General features: G+C 40.5%; 1 protein-coding gene across 1 annotated transcript; it reads right to left on the reverse strand.

Annotated features, from left to right (window-relative positions):
* Nucleotides 1-16,268: 16,268 nt before the first annotated feature.
* Nucleotides 16,269-17,678, reverse strand: LOC116528641 (olfactory receptor 5AU1). Its single transcript, XM_032246011.1, has one exon. The coding sequence runs from the start codon at nucleotides 17,532-17,534 to the stop codon at nucleotides 16,557-16,559; it is 978 nt and encodes a 325-aa protein (XP_032101902.1). The 5' UTR covers nucleotides 17,535-17,678; the 3' UTR covers nucleotides 16,269-16,556.
* Between the last annotated feature and the right edge of the window lie 5,898 nt (nucleotides 17,679-23,576).

A 23,576-nucleotide genomic window follows, 5' to 3' on the forward strand; every position in this document is an offset into this window, starting at 1 on the left:
ATATATATATATATATATATATATATATATATTTTTTTTTATATTTTAAGACTCTTAATTTGAAACTCAGTGTGTGGCGCATTCCTTCTAACGCGCTCATTTACAACACCTGGAGGCCCCAGCGAGCTGTTTGCCACGAGGTGCAGACCCGGCTCGTTCCGGGCTCGTTCCGGGCTCGTTCCGGGCTCCGCGGAGGGAGGAGGCAGACTATAGGGAAGGCGTCCCTTGACGTTCCAGGGACCCATAGACTACCTCTTGCGGGAGGAAAGCGGATTGACTCCCGGCGCACTCCACGAAATTATTCTTCAGAGTCCCTGGTCCTGTTCCGCGGAGAAGGTAAGTCAGGCCTGATCTAATTATTCCTGGAAGTTACAGGGATCATCCAATTACCGAGACGCCGGAATTGACGATGATTCCTGTGACCTTGGGCTCTGGGTGCCCCAGAGTCCCTGGTCCTGGTTCTAGGTTTTGGACTCTGGAAGAGTCCTGGTTCTCATTTTAAACTCTGCAATAGTCCTGGTACTGGTTTGAAACTCTACAAGAGACCTGGTTCTGATTTTTGGACTTTGGAAGAGCCCTGGTTCTGGTTTTTGGACTCTGGAAGAGTCCTGGTTCTGGTTTTAAACACTGGAAGTGTCCTGGCTCTGGTTTTTGGACTCCGGGTGTCCCAGAGTCCATGGTCCTGGTTCTGGTTTGGGGCTGGTTTTGGACTCTAGAAGAGTCCTGGTTCTGGTTTTTAGACTCTGGGTGCCCCAGAGTCCCTGGTCCTGGTTCTGTCTTTGAACTCGGGGGGTCTAAAGTTCCTAGTTCTGTCTGCTTCTGGATTCCCGGTGCCCGGGGTCCTGGTTCTGTCGGTCTGTCTAATCTAGAGGGGGTCAGCCCTGATAAGGGCACCCCTCTGGACTCTGTTGCCACTCCAGGACGCTGAAGAACAGGGTCCCTTAAAACTCAGTGTGTAACACATTCCTTCTAACTCGCTCAATTACAACAGTGTGAGAATGGACTAATACAGGGGCTTGGATTTCTCAGAAAAAAAATTTTTTTTCATTTTTTCCTCAGGTTCATAAATGCTAATTTTTCTTTCTCATAAATTTGGATATGGGTATATTGTCTTCCTAAAATGAGTTGAAGCCTCTTCCTTTTTTTCTTTTTGTGGGGGTTGTGAGGGGAAAGGCCTCAGCCTCTTCCTAGGCTGGTCTCAAAATCCTGATTTCAAGCAGTCCACTTTCCTTGTCCTCCCAAACTGCTGGGATTACAGGCATGAGCCACCATGTCTGGCCCTTTCCTTTTCTATTCTCTGGAAGAGTTTGTGAAATTGGTATTATTTCCTCTTTAAATATTTGGTAGAGTTTGACAATAAGGACATTTGTACCTGGAAGTTTTTTGGTATATGTGAGAAATTTAAATCATGGCATAAATATATTTTATAATTATAGGACAATTCAGAATTTCTTTCAGGTTATCTGTTGGTTAGTTGCATTTTTGTTGAAATGTGTCCATTCCTCTAATTATTCATTTTTACTGGAATCAAGTTGTTAATAATATCCTTATTATATTTCAGTGACTTCATGTTTTATATTATTAATCTTTTTAATTTCTGATGTTATTTATGTGTACACACATGCTCTCCCCTCAGCCTTCCTCCTGCTCTACTTCCTTGCTTCAGTCAGTCTTTCTAAACACTTTATAGGAGTAAAGGGTTTATTGTACCTTGAAATTATTTCCATTTTTTTATGCATTTTGAAACCATGCAATTATATGCACACTTTAGATTTATTATATATTCCTAGTTAATTCAACCTTTTAATTTGATGAATTGTCCCTAACTTAATAAGGATTTTTGCTTTAAATATAATTTTGCTTGATATTAATTTAACTATACCCATTTTACTTTGAGATGGAGTCTCGCTGTGTTGCCCAGGCTGGAGTGCAGTGGTATGATCTCAGCTCACTGCAACCTCTGCCTCCTGTGTTCAAGTGATTCTCCTGCCTCAGCCTCCCTAATAGCTGGGACTACAGGCACTTACCACCACACCTGGCTAATTTTTGTATTTTTAGTAGAGGTGGGGTTTCACCATGTTGGCCAGGCTGGTCTCGAATTCCTGACCTCAAATGATCTGCCCACCTCAGCCTCCCAAAGTGCTGGGATTACAGGTGTGAGCCACCGTGCCCAGCCTATTTTATTTTACTTTATTTGATTTGATTTTTCAAGATGGAATCTAACTCTGTCCCCCAGGCTGGAGTGCACGGCATGATCTCGGCTCACTGCAACCTCTGCCTCCTGGGTTCAAGTGATTCTCCTTCCTCAGGCTCCTGAGTAGCTGGGACTACCAGCATCCACCACCATGCCTGGCTAATTTTTGCATTTTCAGTAAAGATGGGGTTTTACCATGTTGGCCAGGCTGGTCGTGAACTCCTGACCTCAGGTGATCAACCCTCCTTGGCCTCTCAAAGTTCTGGGATTACAAGCATGAGCTACCACACCCAGCCCCCTTTTTATTTTTGTTAGTGCTTGCATGAAATTTTTTTCTATCATAACCTTTCTGTATATTTATGTAGCTTGGTTTCAAACTGTGTTCGTTTTGTTTTGTTTCATTTCGTATTTTGAGACAGGACCTCATTCTGCTGCCCGAGCTGGAGTGCAATGGCATGATCATGGCTCACTACAACCTCAACTTTCCGGGCTCAGGTGATCCTCCCACCTCAGCCTACCTGGTAACTCGGACTATAGGCATGCACTACTATGCCTGGCTAATTTTTTGTATTTTTTTGCGGAGGTGGGGTGTTGCCATGTTGTCCAGGCTGGTCTTGAACCCCTAAGCTCAAATGATCTGCCTGCCTTAGGCTGCCAAATTGCTGGGATTACAGGCATGAGTCACCATGCCCAGCCCAAACTGCATTTTCAAACTTTATTTTCTTTCCTCCTTTCTCTCCAATCTCAAGATATAACTTTGAGACAAACTGCATATGTGTTTCTTTTCATCTTGAAATACAGCCTTGGAATGTGATTGTGGACCTCCACTCCATTTTTTTCCCCATTTTATACCCATGCCCTATGTACATTTATTTACCTAGCTGCTTGTTAAGCAAAAACTATACTCACTTATCTGGTCATATATTTCCTTAGAAGCTTCAAGGGCTGGATCCTAATATGGACCAGACACCTCCAGAATTTTCTCTCCAACAGAAGATTACAGAGAGGCCAGAACCCTCTCCTAGCTAGAAACTGACTGCAAGATGGACTGCAGTTAATTTGTAAACTGATTGGGCCCATAATGGTGCCAGTTCCTTCACCAGACCAAACAATAATTTAAGAGAAGCCATTGAAGCAGGTCGCCTCAGACACCTTCTAGCCCCCTCTCTCTTCTGCATTTCAAATCCTCTCTTTAAAAACCCCTGCATTCTCTCCACAAATTGAAGAGTAGAAATTTCTGGAAATGATTCTGTCTACTCTTCCCCTTGCTAGCATGGATAATAAAATATTGCTCTCTTCATCACACCTCACTCTTGTTATTATGACTTCTTTCTACAAGTGGCAAGCAGCTGGACTCCTTGACAGTTAAATTTATGGTTTAGATGTGACTCATAAAGATTGCATTTTTCTAATATTAATATAGCTATTCTGGGTTTATTTTTGTTAGTATTTGTTTTCTATGTCTTTTTCCTCCCTTTTTTACTTTCATCCACTCTTTTATCCTCATCTATTCTTGTAGTTTAGATTAGATTTTTTTTTTTTTTTTTGAGATGCATTCTCGCTCTGTCTCACAGGATGGAGTGCACTGGTGTGATCTTGGCTAACTGCAACCTCACCTCCCAGGTTCAAGCGATTTTCCTTCCTCAGCCTCCTGGGTAGTTGGGGTTGCAGATGTGTGCCACAACACCCAGCTGATTTTTGTATTTTCAGTAGAGACAGCGTTTTACCATGTTAGCCAGCCTTGACCTCCTGGGTTAAAGCAATCATTCCACTTCACAGGCATGCACCACCATACCCCATTAATTTTTGTATTTTTTGTAGAAATAAGGTCTTGCTATGTTGCTCAGGCTAGTTTCTAATTCCAGGGCTCAAGCAATCTGCATGCCTTGGTTTCCCAAAGTGTTGGGATTACAGGTGTGAGCAACCAAGCACAGCCCCAGATGACTTTTTAATACACAAAAACAGGCCAGACATGGTGGCTCATGCCTGTAATTCCAGCACTTTGGGAGGCCGAGGCAGGTAGATCACTTGAGGTCAGAAGTTTGAGACCAGCCTGGCCAACATGGTGAAACCTCATCTCTACTAGAAATACAAAAATTAGCTGGGCATGGTGGTGGGAGCCTATAATCCCAGTGACTCAGGAGGCTGAGGCAGTAGAATCACTTGAACCTGGGAGGTGGAGGTTTCAGTGAGCTGTGATTGCACCACTGCACTCCAGCCTAGAGTGAGACTCCATCTCAAAAAAAAAGAAGAAAACTAGATGTGAAAAATAAGATGGTTAATATGACAAAAGCTATAAAAGACACAAAAATATACAAAGTAATAATTAACAATACATTGTTGGGTTTGTAAAATGTATAGATGTAATATATATAATCATGCTATCATAAAAAGGGGGAAACAAAGTATAGCTATCTAAGCATAATATTTCCCTATCTCATTGAGGAACTCAGGAAAATTTAGTGTAAATTTGAAGCTGATAAGTTAAGTTGTATATGGGAAGCCCTAGAGCAACCACCAAGGAAATAACCTTTAAAATATAGTAAAAAAGAGGTGGGGCATGGTGGTTCACGCCTGTAATCCCAGCACTTTGAGAGGCCAAGGCAGGCAGATCACAAAGTCAGGAGTTCGAGACCATCCTGATCAACATGGTGAGACCTCATCTTTAAAAATAAAAAAATATATAAAAATATAAAAAATACATATAGAAAAAAAATCAGCCATGCATAGTGACTCATGCCTGTGATCTTAGCACTTTGGGAGGCCAAGGCAGGAGGATTGCTTGAGCCTAGGAGTTCAAGACCGGCCTGGGCAACATAGTGAGACCTAGTCTCTACAAAGAATTAAAAATTTAGTTGGGTGTGGTGGTGCATACCTGTGGTGGTGGCACAAACCTGTGGTCCCAGCTCCTTGGGAGGCTGAAATGGGAGGATCACTTAAGCCCAGGAGATCAAGGCTACAGTGAACCATGATTGCACCACTGCACTCCAGCCTGGGTGACAGAGCAAGACACTGTCTCAAAAAAAAAAAAAAAATTTTTTTTCTAAAAAAATTGAAATGCTACTTTAGAAAGTATTCACTTAATGCAAAAAAAAAAAGGCAGCAGACGAAGAGTAAAGACAAAAGACATGAGACACATAGAAAATAGTTAAATGGTTGTTGTAAGCCCAACTATATTAATAATAACATTAAATGTGAGTGGATTAAACAATACAATCAAAATCCAAAGATTATAGGCTGAGGTGGGTAGATTGCTTGAGCCCAAGAGTTAGTTCGAGACCAACCTAGGCAACATGACTTAAAAAAAAAAAAAAATCCAAAGATTACTGGCCTTCATTTAATATAAAAATAAAGATCCAACTATATGCTCTCTATAGGAGAAACACTAGATTAAAAGATAGAACTAGATTAAAAATAAAAGGATAGAAGAAGATATATTACATAAACATCAGTCAGAGAAAGCTGGAGTGATCATACTAATATCAGACAATATAGACTTTAAAACAAAATGTTATTGGAGATTCAATAATGATAAAAGACTGAGGCCATCTGCAACACATAACAATTATAAATATATATATATAGCTAAAAGCAGAATACCAAAATACATGAAACAAAAACAGACAGAAATGAATGGAGAAAGAGACCATTTAATAATGATAGGTGGAGATCTCAAACCTCATTTTCAATAATAGTTAGAACAACTAGGCAGAAAATCAACATGCAAACAGATTTGAACAACACTATAAACCAGCTAGACCTAACAGACTTACATCAAGCACTCCACCCAGCAACAGCAGAATATACATTCTTCTCAATGTCATAGAGAATGACATTTATGTCTTTCTATGAATTTGTACATTTCATCTATCTAATTTATTGGCATATAATTATACATTATATTCCTTTATAATTTTGAAATTTTTGTACAAATGTACAAATTCATAGAAAGACACAAATCTCCGGGATAGACTATAAGCTAAGTTGTAAACGAAACCTTAATAAATTTTAAGGGATATAAATAATACAAAATATATTTTCCAACCACATGAAATAAAGTTAAAAATAAATAACAGAAAAATTTGGGAAACTCACAAATATGTGGAAATTGAATAACCCACTCTAAAACAACAAATGGGTCAAAGAAGAAATCAAAAGGATATTAGTAAACATTTTTTGATAAATTAAAATGAATACACAACATTGTTTAGAAGGAATACACAGCATTGTTTAGAAGGAAATGTATTGCTGTAAACTGCTTTATATTAGGTAAGAAGAAAGATCGCATATCAACAACCTAACCTTCCACCTTAAGACACTAGAAAAACATGAGGAAACTAAACACAAAGCAAGCAGAAGAAAGGAAATAATAAAGATTAGATTGGAAATTAATGACAAAGAGAATTTTAAAATAGAGAAAATAAATGAACTCAAAATTTTATTATATGAAAAGATCAACAGAATTGGCAAACATTAATTAAATGTGAAGACTCAAATTACTAGAACCAGAAATAAGAGTGAAGATACTACTGCCCTTACATAAGAAACTTCAAAATTATAAAGAAATATGATGTATAATTATATGTCAGTAAATTAGATGAAATGTACAAATTCATAGAAAGACACAAATTACCAAAATCAACTAAAGAAAAAATAGAAATCAGAATAGTCCTATAACAAGTGAAGAAATTGAATTTAGTAATTTTAAATACTACTCTTAAATACCCAGTCTCAGACAACTCATCATAGAATTCTACCAAACATTTAAAGAATTAACATCAATTCTTCAAACTTTTCCAAAAAGAGGACAGAATGCTTCCCAACTTACTCTGAGACCAGTATTACCCTGATACTAAAACTAGACAAACATTGCAAGAAAAGAAAACTAGGGCCAATATTTCTTATCAATATGGATGCAAAAATTGTCAACAAAATACTAGCAGACTGAATCTAGCAACATATAAAAAGAATTGTATGACATAACTGAGTAGAATTTGTGCTAGGAATGCAAGAATAGTTTAACATCTGAACACGAATTAATATATAATACACCATATCGACAGAATAAAAAACAAAATGGGCCAGGCATGGTGGCTCACGCCTGTAATCCCAGCACTTTGGGAGGCCAAGGCAGGAAGATCATGAAGTCAGGAAATCAAGACCATCCTAGACAACATGGTGAAACCCTGTCTCTACTAAAAATACAAAAATTAGCTGTGCATAGTGGCACATGCCTGTAGTCCCAGCTACTTGGGAGGAGAATCTCTTCTTGCCTCAGCAGGAGAATCACTTGAACCTGGGAGGTGGAGGTTGCAGTGAGCTGAGATCGTGCCACTGCACTCCAGCCTGGCAACACAGCGAAACTGTCTCAAAATAATAATAATAATAATGGAATCATCTGAATAGATGCAGAAAATCATTTGACAAAATCCAACATTCTTTCATGATAAAACAATCTCCAAGAAAAAAACAGCCTCATCAAAAAGTAGGTGAAGAATATGAACAGATACTTCTCAAAAGAAGATATTTATGTGGCAAATAAACATGAAAAAAAGCTCATCATCACTGGTCATTAGAAAAATGCAAGTCAAAACCACAATGAGATACCATCTCATGCCAGTTCAAAAGGCGATCATTAAAAAGTCAGGAAACAACAGATGCTGGAGAGGATGTGGAGAAATAGGAACGATTTTACACTGTTGGTGGGAGTGTAAATTAGTTCAACCATTGTGGAAGACAGCGGGGCGATTTCTCAAGGATCTAGAACCAGAAATACCACTTGACCCAGCAATCCCATTATTGGGTATATACCCAAAGGATTATAAGTCATTCTATAAAGACATATGCACACATATGTTTATTGCAGCACTGTTCACAATGGCAAAGGCTTGGAACCAACCCGCATGCCCATCAATGAAAGAAAATGTGGCACATATACACCATGGAATACTATGTAGCCATAAAAAAGGAGGAGTTCATGTCCTCTGCAGGGACATGGATGAAGCTGGAAACCATATTCTCAGCAAATTAATAAAGGAAGAGAAAAACAAGCACCACATGTTCTCACTCAAAAGTGGGAGTTGAACAGTGAGAACACATGGACCTAGGGAGGGGAACATCACACACTAAAACCTATCAGGGAGTGGGGGGCTAGGGGAGGGATAGCATTAGGAGAAATACCTAATGTGGATGACGGGTTGATGGGTACAGCAAACCACCATGGCACGTGTATACCTATGTAACAAACCTGCACATTCTGCATATATATCCCAGAACTTAAAGTATAATTAAAAATAATAAAATTGATTAAGCTTGTCAAAAAATAAAACAATCTCCAGCCTGAACAACATAGCAAGACCCCAATCTCTACAAAAAATAAAATATTAGCCAGGTATTGTGGTGCATTCCTGTGGTCACAGCTACTCAGGAGGCTAAGGCAGGAGGATTACTTGAGCCCAGGAGTTTGAGGCTGTAGCAAGCTATGATCATGCCACTGAACTCCAGCATGGGCAATAGTGAGACCCCATCTCTAAACGTAAAATAAAATACATTTTAAAAACACTCGATAAACTAGGACTAGATAGGGACTTCTTCAATCTGATAAAACCGTACAGCTAACATTATACTTAATGGTGAAAGGCCAGATACTTTTCCCCTAAGATCAGGAATGAGACAAAAATGTCCACTCTCACCAGTTCCATTTAACATCTTACTGAAAGTTCTAATTAGGGCTATCAGGCAAGAAAAAAGTTATCCAGATTGGGAAAGCAAAAAACCCCACAAAACTATGTCTATAGACAGATGACATAATCTTACACATGGAAAATCCAATGGGATCCACTAAAAAAACTGTGGGAACTAATAAATTAGTTCAGCAAATTTGTAGGAAATAAGACCAGTAGGCCAAGTTTTTATACACTTGCAGTGAACAATCTGAAATAAAACGAAGAAAATTTTGGCCAGGTGCAGTTGTTCATGCCTGTAGTCCCAGTACTTTGGGAGGTGGAAGTGAGTGGGTCACTTGAGTCCAGGACTTCAATACCAGCCTGCACAACATAGTGAAACCCTGACTCTACAAAAAAAACACAAAAAATTCCCCAGGTATGCATGGTGGTGCCTACCTACTGATCAAGCCTACTCAGGAGGCTGAGGAGGGCGGATAACCTGAGCTCAAGAGGTCAAGGCTGAAGTGAGCTGTGATTACACCACTGCACTCCAACCTGGGTGACAGTGAGACACTGTATCAATAAAGAAAATAAAATTTTATTTATAGTTAATCAAAAATAATAGCATAGTAATATATTTCACAAAAGTTATACTTTCAAGACTATAAAACATTGTTGACAAAACTTAAACAGAAAAAAATGAATCAGAAGACTTAATATTGTTAAGATGGCAATATTCTCCATATTGATATACAGATTCAACACAATCCATTTCAAATAGCAGCTGACTTTACTGTAGACATTGACAAGCTAATTTAAAAATTCACATGGGATTGCAAGTAAACTAGAATAGCCAAAAATATCTTGAAAAAAGAAGGGCAAAGTAGGTAGACTCACATTTCCTGATTTGAAAACTTATTAAAACAACAGTAATCAAGACAGTGTGGTTCTGGGATAAGGATACACATATAGATTAATGGAATAGAATAGAAAATCCAAAAATAAACCCAAATGTTTATAGTCAACTGATATTTGACAATGGTTTCAAGACTATTTCAATGTGGAAAATATTATTGTCTACAAATTCTACTGGGACAACTGAATAGTCACATGCAAAAGAATGAAGTTTTACCTTTATCTCACACCATATAGAAAAATCAACTCAAAATTGATCAAAGACCTTAATGGAAGAGCCCTTTGTCACCTACCTTTTGCAATAGAAGTGTCCCGTTTTGCAAGTTTATCACACTGCCTCCGGACCATAGAAGTTTGGGAGCCTTGAGGGCTCTTTTAATTTTGAACTCTGCCCTTTTTAGCCCAAGAGATCATCCTCCCACCAATATAATACTTTCTAAAAACTTGATGGGGTTGGTAGGAAACTTGTTTGGGTTCATTCTACTAGTCAAAAGCCATGCTCACCAATCTCTTCTAGACAGGCCATTCTTAGCTTGGACTGTGGGTGAGGAGGCTGCGGGGTGGCCTTAAGATTCTTTAGTCTTTCTTTTTTTTTAAATAAAGACGAGGTTTCACCATGTTAGTCAGGCTGGTCTTGAACTCCTGGCCTCAGGTGATCCACCTGCCTTGGCCTCCAAAGTGCTTGGATTATAGGCGTGAGCCACCATGCCTGGCTAAAGTCTTTTTTTTTTTTTTCTAGTTGAAAGAGTCTATAAGGAATTGATTAAAGTCTTAATGAAGGGTCTCTCAGCAACAGATTATTAAGATTATCTTTACTCTGAGGTCTTTATTTTTGCCTGTTTTTGTTTTTAGTTTGAGAACATTTTGCCATCTGAAAAAGATGGGAAGGAGAAACTGGGGATTTTTTTTTAATTAAAAAATTTTTTGGTAGAAATGGGGTCTCACTATGTTGCTCAGGCTTGTCTTGAACTCCTGGCCTCAAGCAATCCTCTGACCTCAGCCTTCCAAAGTGTTGAGATTAGAGGCGTGAGCCTTCACACCTGGCCCAGTTTTAGTTGTAATACTAACAAGCCCTGGCTACTTTATATTCCTTCTAAATTTTGCATGCTGAACAGTTTTCTTATTTCATCTTTTTTTAGCCATATCTCTAGTGTAGCCATATCTCAAGTGTGTATCTAATGTAGCTGTATCTCTTAATCTAGGCAGCCAAATAAACCACTTGGCATCTTCAACATTCTGCTTGAAAATCTTCTTTGTCAGATCTACCAGTTCATTAGGAACATTCTATTTTTGCTCTTACCAAAATTAACAGTTTCACAAAACTTCTTTTCACCCTGTAATGTGTCATATCTTCTCCAGCTCCAATAACATTCTCTTCATTGTCCTTCAAGCTTTTACTATCTGTTTCTTCATGGCCCTTCCAGCTTCTGCCAATTGCCCATTACCAATGTCAATGCCACATGATTTTGTTATAAAAGAACTCCCAACTTCCAAGTGACAAATTCATTTCTTCTTATCTACTGCTGCGTAAAAAACTGCTCCAAAACTTTCCAATGGCTTTAAACAACAGGTATTTTATGATAATACATCTCACAGTTTCAGAAGTCAGGAATCCAAACAGGGTTCAATTGGGGTGTAACAATGGTTATTCTGTGGTGGTATTGAGCTGGCATCTGGGCTGGTCTAAGCTGGTCACTCACACTTCTAGCCCTTTGATGGAGAAGGCTGGGCTCAGCTGGGAGCTTCAACTGGAGTGTCTATACATGGCTTCTCTAGTGTCACAGCCTCAAGGTAGCCAGACTTCTTATGTGGCAGCTCAGGGATCCCAGAGATTGTTCCCATATAGCTGTGCCAAAGATGCAAGGCCTCTTATGATCTAAGCTCATTAGTCCCAGTATCTGCTGCATTCTAATGGTCAAACCAGACACTAAGGCCACCCGGACTTAGGGGAAAGAGAATTAAAATCCATCTCTTACTAAGAGAAATAGAAAAGAGTTGGTGGCCCTATTTTAACATCTGGATGGATGTATAATTGCCATGCAATAAACACACATATTTATAGTGTAAAACTTGGTTAAGTTTTGACATGTGTATATCCATGAATCCACCACCACTATCATGATAATAATGTTTGTCGTCCCCTACAGTTCTCTCACGTCCTTTTGTAACCTTCTCTTCTTCCCTTCATGTGGGTCTCCCCGTTCCATCAGCACCCCCTGACCTGTTGTTGTTCTGTTGTTACAGATTATTTTGCATCTTCTAGAATTTTATAGATGGAATGGTACAATAAATACATTTTGTCTGTTTTATTTGGCATATTTTGAGATTATTCTGTGTTGTAACATGTAAATAATAATTCATTCCTTTTATTGCTGAGTAGTATTGCCTTGTACGGACCGGGGGGTTTTCCCCTCATTTACCCGTTAATGGGCATTTGGGTTATTTCTAGTTTTGGAGTATTCCAAATAGAGCTACTAAGAACATTTGTACACAAGTCTTTTGTATAGTCTACCATATGAAACAACTATTCCATTCATTATATCCCAAGAGAAATAAAAGCATGTATCATAAAACATATATATCATATGCTTTTATTTCTCTTAGTAGAATATAATGAATGGAATAGTTGTTTTATATGGTAGGTATCTATTGAACATTTTGTGAAACCACCAAACTGATTTTCAATGTGGTTTTACCATTTCCCATTCCCACCAGCAGTGTATTAGAGTTCAGTTGCTTCACATCCTCACCAACATTTGCTATAGTCAATCTTGTTCATTTTACCAATTTTTGGGTTTTTTGTTATCTTGTTGCATTATAATTTAACTTGCATTTCAGTTTGCATCTCCTTATGATGTTAAACTTCTTTTCATGTTCAACCATTGTGGAAGACAGTGTGGCGATTCCTTAAGGACCTAGAAATAGAAATTCCATTTGACCCAGCAATCCCATTACTGGGTATATATCCAAAGGATTATAAATCATTCTACTATAAGGACACATGCACACGAATGTTCATTGCAGCACTGTTTCAATAGCAAAGAACTGGAACCAACCCAAATGCCCATCGATGATAGACTGGACAGGGAAAATGTGGTATATATACACCATGGAATACTATGCAGCCATAAAAAATGATGAGTTCATGTCCTTTGTAGGGACATGGATGAACCTGGAAACCATCATTCTCAGTAAACTAACACAAGAGCAGAAAATCAAACACCGCATGTTCTCACTCATAGGCTGGTGTTCAACAATGAGAACACATGGACACAGGGAGGGGAGCACTACTGTTGGGGGGAAATGGGGGAGGGACGGGGGGGTAGGGAAAGGGGGAGAGATAGCATGGGGAGAAAAGCCAGATATAGGTGAAGGGAAGGCAGCAAATCACACTGCCATGTGTGTACCTATGCAACAATCTTGCATGTTCTTCACGTGTACCCCAAAACCTAAAATGCAATTTAAAAAAATCAATTTGGGGAGTATTTGCATCTTAACAGTATTACATTTTGTACCAGTAAACTTAGCATATATCTTTTTTTTTTTTTTTTTTTTTTTTTTTTGAGACGGAGTTTCGCTCTTGTTACCCAGGCTGGAGTGCAATGGCGCGATCTCGGCTCACCGCAACCTCCGCCTCCTGGGTTCAGGCAATTCTCCCGCCTCAGCCTCCTGAGTAGCTGGGATTACAGGCACGCACCACCATGCCCAGCTAATTTTTTGTATTTTTAGTAGAGACGGGGTTTCACCATGTTGACCAGGATGGTCTCGATCTCTTGACCTTGTGATCCACCCGCCTCGGCCTCCCAAAGTGCTGGGATTACAGGCGTGAGCCACCGCGCCCGGCAGCATATATCTTTATTTCTTTAGGTGTTTCATATCTTTAAGCAGTATTTTGTTGTTTTCAATGTACAGGTCTTCTACATCTTTTGTCAGATTTTTCTTCAGATAAAAGTTAATTGACCATAATCCAAAGGATCGTTTCTTGATTCTCAATTATGTTCCATTAACCTACATACTCATCCTTATGCCACTACCCCCATTATTTTGATAACTATAGCTTTATGTAAAGCTTTAAAATTGGGTCTGTATTCTTCCAATTTTGTCCCTTTTTTAAAATTTTTATTTTTAAGACAGGGTCTTGTCTTGTTGTCCAGGCTGGAGTGTGGTGGCAAAATCACAGCTTACTGAAGCCTCAATTTCCCAGGCTCAAGCGATCCTCCCACCTCAGCCTCTCTAGTAGCTGGAATTAAAGGTGTGCACCACCACATCCAGCTAATTTTGGTATTTTCTGTAGAGACAGGGTTTTTCCATCTTGCCCAGGCTGGTCTCGAACTCCTAGCCTGGCATTACAAGCGTGAGTCAACCTGTCCTTCTTTTTAAAATTGTTTAGGTATTCTGGTTTATTTGCATTTGCATATATGTCTTAGGACAAACTTGTCAATTTTTTAAGATACAGCCTGCTGAGATTTTCCTAAGGATTATATTGAATCTATAGAACAGTTTGATATTGCCATGTTAATGATATTGATTATTCCAGTCCATGAACATTGAATGTCTTTCCATTTATTTAGATCTTCTCTAACTTTTCTCAGTAATGTTTTATGATTTCCAGTATATGAGTCTTGAGTTTATTTTGTCAAACCTTTCCTAAGTATTTAATTTTTGTGAACGCTATTGTTAAAGAATTGTTTTCTTTCATTTTTTTATTATTTCTTGCCAATATATAAAAATATAACTAATTTTTCTATATTGTTTTTGTATTCTGTAATTTTACTGAACTTTGTTATTAGTTCTAGTGGATTTTGTTTTGTTTTGTTTTTTTGTTTTTGTTTTTGTTTTTGTTTTTTTTGAGACAGAGTTTCGCTCTTGTTACCCAGGCTGGAGTGCAATGGCGCAATCTCGGCTCACCGCAACCTCCGTCTCCTGGGTTCAAGCAATTCTCCTGCCTCAGCCTCCTGAGTAGCTGGGATTACAGGCATGCGCCACCATGCCCAGCTAATTTCTTTCTGTAGTTTTAGTAGAGACGGGGTTTCACCGGGTTGACCAGGATGGCCTCGATCTCTTGACCTCGTGATCCGCCCGCCTCGGCCTCCCAAAGTGCTGGGATTACAGGCTTGAGCCACCGCGCCCGGCCCTTGTTTTTGTTTTTTTGATACCAATTCTCACTCTATCACCAGGCTGGAGTGCAATGGCATGGCATGATCTCAGCTCACTGCAACCTCCACCTCCTGGGTTCAAGTGATTCTCCTGCCTCAGCCTCCCTGAATAGCTGGGACTACAGGCTCATACGATGAAGCCCAGCTAATTTTTGTATTTTTAGTAGAGACGGGGTTTCACCATGTTGGCCAGGATGGTCTCAATCTCCTGACCTTGTGGGCTGCCCACCTCAGCCTCCCGAAGTTCTGTGAATACAGGCATGAGCCACTGTGCCTGGCCTAGTGGAGTTTTTTAATAGATTACTTGGAATGTTCTATATTCAGGATTATATTATCTACAAATAAAGACAATTTTCCTTCTCCCTTACCAATCTAGAGGCTTGGTTTGTTTGTTTGTTTCAATGTACTTGCTACAGCCTTCAGAACATGTTAAATAGAGATGGCAATAGCATATAGCCTGCCTTGTTTCAGATCTTAAGGGGAAAGCAATTATTTCACTAGTAAGTGTAATGTTGGGTGTAGATTTTTCATAAATGCCCCAGATATTAGGACATTGAAAAAAATCCATTCATGGATTAAAGAATAAATGATAACAAAAATTAGAATATACATAGAACTTAATACTAAAACCACTATATTTGAAAATGTAGGATGCAGGTTAAATGGAATTTGAAAAATTTGTCTTAAATGCCTACATTTAAAAAGAAGAATGACAGGCCGGCATGGTGGCTCATGCCTGTAATCCCAGCACTTTGAGAGGCCAAGGTGGGAGAATCACTTGAGCTCAGGGAGTGCAAGACCGGCCTGGGCAACATAGCAAGACCCCGTCTCTACAAAAATTAAAAACAGCCTTCTGAAGATGAGTCTTATTGAGAGCGTTTGGCTTTGTAGATGAAACCCTGTCATAGAGACTGTCTTCTCTCTTTGGTTGGCTGGTTGGTTAGTTGGCAAGCATTACTTCAGCAGCAATGAAAAATTTAAGAAATATCCACAGTTTGGTCTTGGGGGATCTTAAAAATTCTAAGTAATGAAACAGTCACTCACCAAGTATATATTCATAGTTTTCCACATGCTTAGCTTTCTGTTCTCCCTATCAAGAATTTAGCCAGGTGTGGTGGCATCCACCTGTACTCCCAGATACTCAGGAAATTGAGGCAGGAGGATCGCTTGAGGCCAGGAGGTTGAGACTGCTCTGAGCCATGTTCATGCCACTGTGCTCCAGCATTGGTGACAGAGTGAGAAGAAAGAAAAGAAAGAAAGAGAATAAGAGGGGTTGGGGGCAGTGAGGCTGGGAGGGAGGGAGGAAGGAAGGAAGGAAGGAAGGAAGGAAGAAAGGAAGAAAGGAAGGAAAATACACAAACTTGGAAAAATGAATGAAGCATCTCAGCATGGATAACTAAGTCTTGCCAACAGGTTCAATTATACAACAAGCAGACACACCATTCCTGCTACTTAGCCTCTAGGACACCATTGGTTCTTCTGTGGCAGGTAGATGCAGAAGCACCTGCAGACCAGAGGGCATGCCCACTGTTCACAGGGGTGGGCATGGGAATGTGCTCAGGGTGACACCACCCAAAATAAAAGTTCCCTTGGCTTTCTAAAGATATGTGGTAATGCATTGAGAAATTATTCCATTGTTTTCCTACCCCAAATCTTTCTTAAAGCTTCCTTCACATCCTTGTTTCTCAAAGAGTAGATGAGGGGGTTTAGCATTGGGATCACCACTGTGTAGATCACAGCAACTGTGCGGTCCTGGGTCAGGGAGTAGCTGGACCTGGGGCGCAGGTACATAAAAAGTGTTGTGCCAAAGAAGAGGCAGACGGCAGTGAGGTGGGATGCACAGGTGGAAAATGCCTTAAACCTGCCCTGGGCTGAGCTCATTCTCAGGATGGTGTTGAGAATTAAGAAGTAGGAGATCAAGATGGTGAGGGTGCAGCTCAAAAGGTTGAAACCAGCAAAAATGAAGAGCAGGATCTCACACAGTAAGGTGTCCACACAAGACAGAGATAGGATGGGTGGTCCATCACAGAAGAAGTGAGTGACCACATGAGCACTGCAGAATTTCAGACTAAAGATACAGCTAGTGTGGATAAGAGAATTGAGGAATCCTGCACTGTAGGAGCCCATAATCAGCGAGGCACAGACCCCAGGAGATATGATGGCTGTGTAGAGCAAGGGGTTACAAATAGCGACATAGCGGTCACAGGCCATGGCAGCAATGAGATAGCACTCACTGGTGGCAAAACCCGCATAGAAGAACATCTGAGTCATGCAGCCAAAGTAGGAGATCACTTTCTTCTTTGCCAAGAAGTTCACCAGCATCTGGGGCACAACCGTGGAGGAGTAGCAGAAATCCAAGAAGGAGAGGCTCTTCAGGAGGGAGTACATGGGTGTGTGTAAGGTGGCACTCACATGGATCAGGAGGAACATGACCAGGTTCCCCAGCAGAGTGGTGGTGTACATGCCCAGGAACACCATGAAGAGCAGCCTCTGGAGCCGGGGGTCGGTGGTGAGGCCCAAGAGCTCAAACTCAATCCCTTGGCTCAGGTTTCCCCTTTCCATGCTTCTCCAGTGCTCTGGGGTGGAGAAAGAAGACACCACCATGAATGAGGTTGAACTACCTGGGGCTGTGACTGAATTTAACTCTGCCTAAGGACAGCCTTCCAAAGATGAGTCTTATTGAGGGCATTTGGCTTTGTAGATGAAACTCTGTCATAGAGATGGTCTTCTCTCCTTGGTTGGTTGGTTAGTTGGTAAGTATTATTTGAGCAGCAATGGAAAATTTAAGAGAAATATCCACAATTTGGTCTTGGGAGATCTTAAAAATTCTAAGTAATGAAACAGTCACTCACCAAGTATAAACTCATAGTTTTCCATATGCTTAGCTCTGTGTTCTCCCTATCAGAAATTCAAGAGTGCCTGACCTCGGGAAGCTTATATTCTAGAGACAGTATGTTTTGTGTTTAAGCCATAAATACTGTCAGACTACCAAGGTTCAAAGTTGGGACTTTACCATTAACAAGTTGTATAATCTTGGGAATGTTACTTTACCTTTCTGAGTTTCCATTTTCCATCTGTGAAATAGGGATAGCACCTGTCTCTAAAGATTATTATAAAATTCAATGAGTTATTTCATGCAGAGAACTTGAACAAATTCCAGCACATTGAGGAAGTTCAAATAAGGTTAACTATGAGCATTCTCACTAAGAAAATAGACCCAAAACCTAAATACACATGATAAATGAGATGAACCCACAACAAAGCTTAGCAAGCAACTTACCACCTAACAGTATAGACAGACACGCACATGCTAAGCAAGCATGACTAAACAGGACTTTAGAGAGGCTGTCAATGGCTCATTGGCTCAGCTGGCCCTGTAAAATCAGCACTAGCCAGGCAGTACTGTGGGTACTTAAGGAAACAAGGGCTGAGAGTGTGGAGAGATGGAGGTGGTGTAAGACTGCATGGAGGAGCCTCCACCAACGGGAGAGTGCCCCTCATCGTTCACAAAGCTGCCTATCTTTTCCAGAAAACAAAATCATGCTGGACTCAGGAGCTGTTGCAGCCAGCAAGGAAGGAACAAAGTTTCTCCAAGAGTGAGGCTTTGTGAAAATGCCTTTTCTATTTAGAGAGAGAACAAGGCTGTGAATGCATCACCTAAACGCCACACTCTTCTCTGCCCCACTGGCCCCTCTACCATGTCTTCCCAAGTAGTTACCTCTGGGTGCTGAACCAGTTAAGCACCCTGTGCTCTTTGGGGAGGACTCTCAGTTACAAAGACTTTGAAGCCAGCAGATGCGACTGAGTAGGACAAAAAAGGGCAAAAGTGAGCTGCCTCCTCCTGCCCTGAGGAGAGTAAGTGAATAACACACCTGTGAAAAGTGTTGGGCGAATTTGGACAGGAAAGAGCTGGGTTAAGCAGGCAAAGATTCTGACTAATTCCAATCGCATAATTTCCAGAATCATCAAACTACCTGGGCAGGAGAAGATTCTGGACAAAGAAATGTAGTTTCCAGGCAGGGAATGGAGTCACTATTTGTGTTGATAGAATACTTTGAATAGTGACAAGAAAAATGCTTTTAGAAATGCCCAAAGAGGTAACATGCCCTACTAAAATTGAGACACAAAATGTAAGTCCAAATTTGAACAGAGAACATTAGCAACTGCTTTTAGAGCACATGGAATGCAATTTTGTGGCTTATTTCATATCATGAAGATGTAACATTCGGCTATCCTTAATCTAATAGCTGCCATTTTATAATAAATCCCTCTATTGCAGAATGTGGGCAGTCCTAGATTTGGGTTGCAAATGTCTTTGGCGCCATTGGTGACAAAGGCCAATTCAACTTCGAGACAAATTAGAGGACTTCAGATATATGACTATAAAACTCCCAGAGTGGAAATAACTTGCAGGCACTTCAAGAAAATAGAAAGATGGTCATTAAGAGTGGAGTAGAATTTCGAAACACAGCTTTTCATCTTCTTTTCTTGATGGATTGTTTCAGCTTAGGTAACAGGTCTGCAAGTATCTCTCTGATTAAAAGAATAAACAAGGCCAGGCGTGGTGGCTCACGCCTGTAATCCCAGCACTTTGGGAGGCCGAGGCGGGCAGATCACAAAGTCAAGAGATTGAGACCATCCTGGCCAACACAGTGAAACCCGTCTCTACTAAAAATACAAAAATTAGCTGGGCGTGGTGGTGTGCGCCTGTAGTTCCAGCTACTCGGGAGGCTGAGGCAGGAGAATTGCTTGAACTTGGGAGGTGGAGGTCGCAGTGAACCGAGATCGTGCCACTGCACTCCAGCCTGTTGCCTGGCGACAAAGCAAGACTCTGTCTCCAAAAAAAGAAAGGGAAAAAGAAGAGAAAAGTAGGAAGGTGAGCAATGCTCAGGACAGTGTGGATGAGGCAGGGGGTCTACACTGGGGTAGGGCGATGGGATGGGATGGGGTAGTGTGGTGGGTAATACAGTGGATAGCTGATCAGAGCCTTCAGATTTATCACTTGCTTTAAACCCACTCTCTCTCCTCCTCCTCCCCTTTCCTCTCATCTCTCTTCTCCAATCTGCACTAAATTCAAAATTATTCAGAATATAGTGACTCAAGGAAAGGATTATGGAGTAACTGGCATCTCTGACAGTTGTTTAAAGGATGCTGGAATCACCACTATTCCTGTTGTCTATAGTTTGTACCTGTGAATGAAATGTGGGAGGAAAACTTAAAGATGATCTTATCAAATGGGAATGGATTATAGAGTGAAGTGCATAAGAGTGAGAGCAAATGCCTGGGGCCTGTGGATGAGGGAGGTGTAGGGAAGAAGCTCTGTTAATATCTGACTTGTTGCCTACTCCCTGGGATAGCACAGTAAGAACACATGTGGATATGAAGGGCAGGCAGCCAAGGAAAGCAGCCAGTGAGATTCCTTGAGCAATAGTGATCCAAAACAATGGTTCTTAAACAGTACGCTGCCTTGCCCAAGGTTATATGCGCAGATTCCAGATCCCAACCCACGGAAAATTTAATCCAGTAGGTCTATAGCTTGCCCCCAAAGTATTAAACCATGGGGTACTTTCAGGAGCAGACAGATCTTCCTGAGCCACATGTAAATATCTATTCCTAGCTTGTTAGACTTGTCTGTGTCCTGGGAAATCAGCCTGTGGGTAGAATGGTCATCCTGGATATGCTCTTCTCTCCAGAAGACATATCTGTGGTTAACAATTTCCAGAAATCTGGGTTACTACCTGATAATAATCTAACACCAGAGTGTTTCCTCCTCCAAAGTTGCTTCAGACGTCCTTAAGTAAACCATTGAATTCCAGCAAAGCACCTGGCTTGACGTCAGAGCTGTTGCTCTGAGTGTCAGAACACAAGCCTTCCACAGAAAAACAACAAAGACAAAGCCAGACTCATTGTGTTCATAGACTGGGCATCAGAGCCTGCCACTGAGTTTAGCTTTCCACATTGTGATAGGTATGAGGCAGCCCCACTCTCTGCAAGCTCCTCACAAATGATCTTGTGCTGGCAGGAGTCACCCCAGAGCCGTCTTTTCCCCTGGCAGCCCAGCAGCTCACCACTAGGGAGGAGGATGTGTTCACTGATTAAAGTTTAGGGGGCAGGTGAGGAGGTGGGACTAATTGGCCCCCTGTAGGCTCATTAAAATTTTGAAAAGTTTCTAGCATCTCTTAAGAGTCTACCTCTGAGGAACCAAGTGGCTGGGAAACTGGGAATGAGGGGAATAGATCCACACAGATCCCTGCAAATAGGCTGATCGTTTGCCCCAAAACACTACTCCACTTTCACCCTAAACTTAACTCTTACGTGATTATCTGTATTTCCTTGACACTGGAAAACCAAGTTTTTCTTTATTCTATGCCAGTTACCCAATGTACATTTGTGCTGTAGATTAGAGCTGAGGACCTTCCTGCACTTCAAGATTATAGTAACATTACAGGCATGTTATGTGGTTCCCAAATAGTTGGGAATTTTCTAGAGGTCTTTCTGTTATTGGTTTCTAATTTAATAGCATATGGTCAGAAAATTTTGTATGACTTGATACTTTTGAATTTATTGAGATTTACTTTAAGGACCAGAATAGGACCTATCTTGGTTAATGTTCTATGTACACTTGAAAGGAATACATATTCTGTTTTGTTGAGTGGAATGTTCTATCTATAACTGCCAATTAGGTCAAGTTGGTTGGTATTGCTGTTCAGTTCTTTCTAATCTGCAATAAATCTCATCCAGTGTATGTTTTCATATCAGAAATTGTAGGTTTCATCTATAGAAGTTTGTTTTTGGTCTCTTTTTATATCTTGTCTTTACTCATTTTTTGTACATATAGAATATAATTATAACTGTTTTAATGTGCTTCTGTACTATAATATCTGTGTCATTTCTGGATTAGTTTCAGCTGCCCTTGCTACCCTGAGACTGAAGAAGGAACAAAGACCTTAAGAGTACCTTATCCATACCTCCAATAAGCAGCAGTCCACCCAAGGAAAGGAGGCCAGTCCATCTCCCATGGGTTCCACTTACGCCTCACCTCCCTCCCCTCACTTATCACCCAACAGGGAACTCTCAGCTTGGGCCCATGGCCCCCATTCAGGGCTGATTACACTGAGTGATTGCTGACCTGTATCTCTCTGGGGTAGGGCCCCCAGGAGACAAGTGGAAAACTTTCAGACACAACCATTGCTAAAGTTCATTCCTCTGATACCTCCAAGTTAGGGAGGAAACATAAACCCTGAGAACACCCCAGAGCTTCAGGGAAGCCCGGAAGTGCCAAGCCACAATCTACAGGCAGCATTCAAGTGAGAGGGGAGGCCACACTTTCAGAGAATTGAGAGGGAGCATAGCTGCAACTGTGAGGAAATATAGGGGAGCCACAGGACTGAGCAAGAGCCTACCAACTGACTACTACACCTAAGGGCCACCTACTGGATCACATCCCAAAGATTTAGCACCAAAAATATCTCACTAACATACCCCTCTGTAAAACCAAAGACAAGTCAGCTACAAATAATGACCCTACACAAAGCCCCAGCCCTGTGAAAACATCCAGAATAAAGGTCAATTTACTGTACTCAATCTACACCACAGTTAAAGGAACACTTACATGCAGAGACAAGAAATAACCAATGTAAGAACTCTGGCAACTCAAATGGCCAGAGTGTCTTATGTCCTCCAAATGATTGCACTCGTTTTCCAACAAGGGTTCTTAACCAGGCTGAGTTGGCCGAAATGACAGAAATACAATTCAGAATGTGGATAGGAATGAAGATCATCAAGATTCAGGAGAACAGCAACACCCATTCCAAGGAAACTAAGAATCACAATAAAATGATGCAGGAGCTGACAGACAAAATACCCAGTATAAAAAAGAACCTAACTGATCTGATAGAGCTGAAAAACATACTAAAAGAATTTCACAATGAAATCACAAGTATTAACAGCAGAATAGATGATGCCGAGGAAAGAATCGCAGAACTTGAAGACTGGCTTTCTGAAATAAGACAGTCAAAAATCAAGAAAAAAGAGTGAAAAGGAATGAACAAAACCTCTGAGAAATATGAGATTATGCAAACAGGCCAAATGTATGAATCACTGGCATCCTTGAAAGGGGCAGGGAGAAAGCAAACAACTTGGAAAACATATTTCAGGATATTGTCCATGAAAACTTTTCCAACCCTGCTAGAGAAACCAACAGTCAAATTCAGGAAATACAGAGAATCCTTGCAAGATTCTACACAAAAATACTATCCCCAAGACACATAATTGTCAGATTTTCTAAGGTCAAAATGAAAGAATGTTAAAGGCAGCCAGAAAGAAAGGGCAGGTCATCTACAAAGGGAACCCCATCAGGCTAACAGTAGACCTCTACAAGCCAGAAGAGACTGGGGACCTATATACAATATCCTTAAAAAAAATCTTCAACCAAGAATTTCATATCCAAACTAAGCCTCCTCAGTGAAGGAGAAATAAGATCCTTTTCAGGTAAGCTAATGCCAAGGGAGTTTATTACCACCAGACCTGTCTCATAAGAGATCTTGAAAGAAGCACTAAATATGAAAAGGAAAGATCACCACTAGCCAATACAAAACCACATTTATATACACAGACCAGTAACACTATAAAGCAACCACACAAACA

This window comes from Sapajus apella, unplaced genomic scaffold (assembly GCF_009761245.1).
Source record: "Sapajus apella isolate SASKATOON/1434 unplaced genomic scaffold, GSC_monkey_1.0 scaffold59, whole genome shotgun sequence".
NCBI lineage: Eukaryota > Metazoa > Chordata > Mammalia > Primates > Cebidae > Sapajus > Sapajus apella.